Source organism: Nannobrachium achirus, assembly GCF_963921795.1.
Source record: "Nannobrachium achirus genome assembly, chromosome: 7".
NCBI classification, from domain to species: domain Eukaryota; kingdom Metazoa; phylum Chordata; class Actinopteri; order Myctophiformes; family Myctophidae; genus Nannobrachium; species Nannobrachium achirus.
In genome coordinates this window covers 43,568,791-43,573,027 of record NC_137816.1, presented here as the reverse complement: position 1 = coordinate 43,573,027, position 4,237 = coordinate 43,568,791, and the positions used below count along the sequence as shown (strand labels likewise).

At 48.4% G+C, this 4,237-nt stretch overlaps 1 protein-coding gene across 1 annotated transcript; it reads right to left on the bottom strand.

Moving 5' to 3' along the window:
• Nucleotides 1-410: 410 nt before the first annotated feature.
• On the bottom strand, nucleotides 411-3,611 carry LOC308288775 (ubiquitin conjugation factor E4 A-like; the record flags this gene model as incomplete). Its single annotated transcript, XM_080730245.1, has 1 exon — nucleotides 411-3,611. One exon carries the CDS (start codon nucleotides 3,609-3,611, stop codon nucleotides 411-413), a length of 3,201 nt encoding a protein of 1,066 aa, XP_080586371.1.
• Between the last annotated feature and the right edge of the window lie 626 nt (nucleotides 3,612-4,237).

Below are 4,237 nucleotides of genomic sequence, written 5' to 3'. Positions count from 1 at the left end.
AATCGAAATGCGCACATGTGCAGGGCAGGGCACGAGCATGTTTTTTCAGATTCCATTATACACGTGTGCGAATTCCGAGTTACAACTGAGCGGATATTTATTACAACTGCTCAAATCGCAAAATACACACGTGGATATTTATTGGAACTGCTCAAATCGCAAAATACACACATGGATATTTATTACAACTGCTCAAATCGCAAAATACACGCGTGTGATATTGCTACAGAAATACCTCCATACCATGGGAGCAGAAGAGTGAGGTGCATACGTTTTAAATTGTTACAGGATACCCTTGCCTGGACTACAGGAGTTACGTGCCTCATGGATTCGCAAAAAAATAAATAAAAAAGAAAGTAAACATTTATTGTTCCCAGAGAAGGTATTACGGTTATCTGCTAGGTCCCATATCACATGTGCAACAACTCTTGCTTACGCTTAGCCAGCCATTGTAAGATCTCCTGTTTGAGTTCCTCATTTGGCCTGATCTGATCCATGGTAAGAGGACAGCGGTTGAAAGGGTCAGTCTGGTCACTGAGCAGATGTCTGGCTATGGTTGAGCGGTCAACAGTGATGTTGGAGGAAGGGAGCAGAACTGGGTCCAGCATCAGGGTGGACATGATGGGGTCCAAAAATTCATCCGGGGCATCCGAGTAGGTCTCCTCCTCCTGCTGCTGCCTGTCTGCATGGGACTTGATTTTGTCAGCAAGGACCCCAAAGGACACTATCATGTCTCCAGGCTTGTTGATCTTCTCAAGGACCCTAACCGTCTGAGAGAAGAGGGTGGGGGAGTAAGAGCGTCCGTCTTTTGGGACCATGGAACAGAAATTGTCCTCATCACCCAGATTCAGGTAGATGGTGCAGATGTTAGAGACCAGCTGCTGGGGCTTGAAGTCAAATTCACTGAAGTCCTTGACTTTCAGGGCACCCATCTTAGGCCCCACCAGGTGCTGCAGGAAGTAGTTGAGCATGGAGACGATCCTCTCAGCAAGAAACGGGTGCACAAAAATGTCTTTAATTTCTGATGTAAGAAATGCCAGTGTGCTGATGGTCTCATTAGATATTATATTGTGGAAGCGTCCAAGCTGTCCAAACTTATGCAGGCTGGACTCCTTCTCTCTGCGGGCATCCGGTGCCAAGCTGTCCCACTCCCCTTGATCGCGTTCCAGTTGTAGAAGCTTGATCTTGCTCAAGTACTGAATGGCCTCATCCAATAGAAAGATGGCATCATTCATTAGTAGGTTGAGGTATCGCAGGAAGAGCGGAGGGTTTGTGGCCTCCAGATTCTGAAATGCATAGTCAGCCAGATGCTTGATGCTTTCTCTGTAGTTGTCTTTCCCCCACATATATTTGAGGATAGCATACATGGGCTTTCTGTAATTAAATTTCTGCTCAAATTGGTGAGGGTCACCAGTGAACTCAATGTCTACAAACACAGTGATCAGGGCCTCGGCCAGGGAGGATGCATGGCGGTAGGAGCAGAAGACTCTTTCTCGCTGGAATGTAATTGGCTGAGCGGCACCGTGAGCCACAGGCTCAATGTGAGGCATCACTGCCTCCAGAACTTCTGCCAGCTTTGCCCGCAAATGGGGGTTCTTCATCCTGTCCGCATTGCCCATGAAGACAGTAACTAAGTTGAGGATCTGTTCTATATTTTCAGCAGAAGCCTCCAGAACATTGTCAGCAAATCGACGCAAGAAGATGATGAAATCGCCAATGTTCTCCACAAAGAACTCTGGCACATAGCAGAGCATGTTATGTTGTAGGGGGGGAAGTGGGAAATTGAGTGGTAAATGTTCATGCCCCTGGTTCCCCATTCCCAGCTGAACCAGTAGAGCGGCAGAGGATGCTTGCAGGTTCATGCAGCACTGGAGCATGGCGGGCTCTGTTACAGCGGCCTTAGTCGACAGGTAGACGGTCATCAGGCGATTTAATTCGCTCAAAAGATGCGCGGACATTGAGCTGCCTGTTTGCTGAGCTTCCTGCCATGTACTCCTGAGCTTGTAAATAGACATCTTCATCTTCATCATCTGCTCATGGAGTCTGTGGAAGCCAAGGCGCAGAGTGAGTTGTGTGAAGATGAGATTTTCTGTCAGCAGACTGTAAGACTGGATGGAATCCACAGGCTGTTGAGGAGGTACAGGTATCAGACAGGTCTCTTTATCCAGACCTCTAGCATGCACGTTGCGATTGCACCTCTCTTCTTCACTGAGCTCTTTGATAGCACAATAGGACGGATTGAAGGTGAGAAGCTTGGGCGAAAGCGGCCGGCAGAAGGGTTGACACAGCTTCAGCAGTGCCGCACCCAAGTTTAGGAAGAAGGCGTCGGACGCATAAGTCTGAAAGATCTCTGGAACCTGATTGGCCCATATCTTGGTTCGTCCAGCATTAGCCTGCAGACAGCCACCCAACCAAGAGAGAAGCTGATGACGCGTCTCACTGGAATGCTGAAGCAAATTCTTCAGGATCTGATGCAGTTTGTCATGTAACTGGCCCATTAACTGGTGTATGTTGGCCTCCTGAACCTTTTGTTCTTGGGTACTATAGTGATTAGGGTTCGGGAAGTAGCCATGGCTCTCCACCACCCCTTTAGTCTTTGGCAGGCAGGAAATACTCAGCACCGCCCCCAGTAGATTATTCTGGAACTGCAAGCCTTTAGTTGGATGTTTGGGCTGGATGTGCTCCACCAACACTGTAGCTATGTCTTTCTGTCTGCTGAAGTAGATGAGGACATCTAGGTATGAATGAAGCTGGTACAGGTCCAAGTCTTTAATGCGCCCCTGAAAATTATCCAGCACTGGTATAATGACCTCCTTGAATGTGCGCACCTCCTGGTCAGCAAGCAGGCCAGTGATGACCTCTTCCATAAACTCTACAAGGTGCTCCGGTTGTGCTCCACCGAGACCCTCCAACAGAAGATCCAGAAGCTGTTCGTAGACATTCTGGCTTATGTAGATCTCTGGGATGAGCAGCACTGTCCGGGTATTAGACACTGCCAGGTTCTTACAGTGCACAGCGTAGGACAACAGCTTCTCTGGTACCTTTGTCACCTCCTCCTTGGCTCTCAGGTAGCATGCATAGAGGTAGGGGACGGCACACTGCTCTCTGGCATCGGGATCACTAGCAAGGTTGACCTCACTGCAGGAGGTCATGTAGATGAGGTGGTTACCCGGCTCTTGTAATAACAGACGGTTGAACAGAGCCTGTTCTATGTTGTCCATGTCCAGCCGGTCCTGTCCATTCAGGTCTGCTGCCATTTCTTCCAGGTAGACACAGCGAGGGGGGACCCCATTACCAGCTCTTAGACTAGGCTCACTGTTGTCCAGTGTGATGAGGAATATCCTCTGGATCATGTGGTTGACATTGAGCCGTTGACAAAACTCTTGACGGGAGTGCAACGATCGGCTGATATTGGCCACAGAGGCACCATTGTCATCAATGCTGTCGAACATTGAATTCTCTGACTTTGACTGGCTCTCCCCAGTGTCCTCCAATGGCAGTTCAGGAGACAACTGTTGTGGATTCTGACCCGATGCAAACAGTGTGGCGTCAGGAGGCGAGTTGAAAAGGGCAGCAAAGGGATTGTGGTTGTTGTTGCCCTGGTCAGCCATCTTCACTTTGACCTTCTGCGGGACGTCAGAAATGTGTGTCTTATCAGACTAATTGCCTAGAGTGTCAGCAAAAGGTAGAGTACAGTTGCACGCTACCAGCTATATATGGTCGTTCGGCCAATCCGTAAAGCCGATGAGATGGGTTGACCATATTTGGGCATAGGCAAAAGACACAAACACGCACGCACACACGCACACACCCACCCACACACAGACACAAAATCCTGGCTATGCCTGTTCTGTACTGCCACAGGTTGCCCCTCAGAGATGCCAGCGCTGAGCAGCAAATTTGTGTCCATTTTAGAATGTCTACCCCCGAAACTAACACCAATTGAAGAAGAAAAAAGCAAAAATGCAAGCATGAGTGGGAAGAATCAAACACTTGGCTTGACACCCTCAGCCAGTGGGAATGAATATAAAGCAAACTACAGGGTATGTTGGCAAATGTTTTATGTGTCTCAGACTTCAAAGGGATGATTTAGAGCTGACGAAACCTTTGATCTGCTCGTATATTCTAATAATGCGTGCTATCCTATCTCTGAATAACAGTGATCAAAGCTGCTGAAGCGGCTCATTCATTCAACAGTTTTTAGTTGCAGGTTTCAGGCCCCGTTTACACTGCGTTT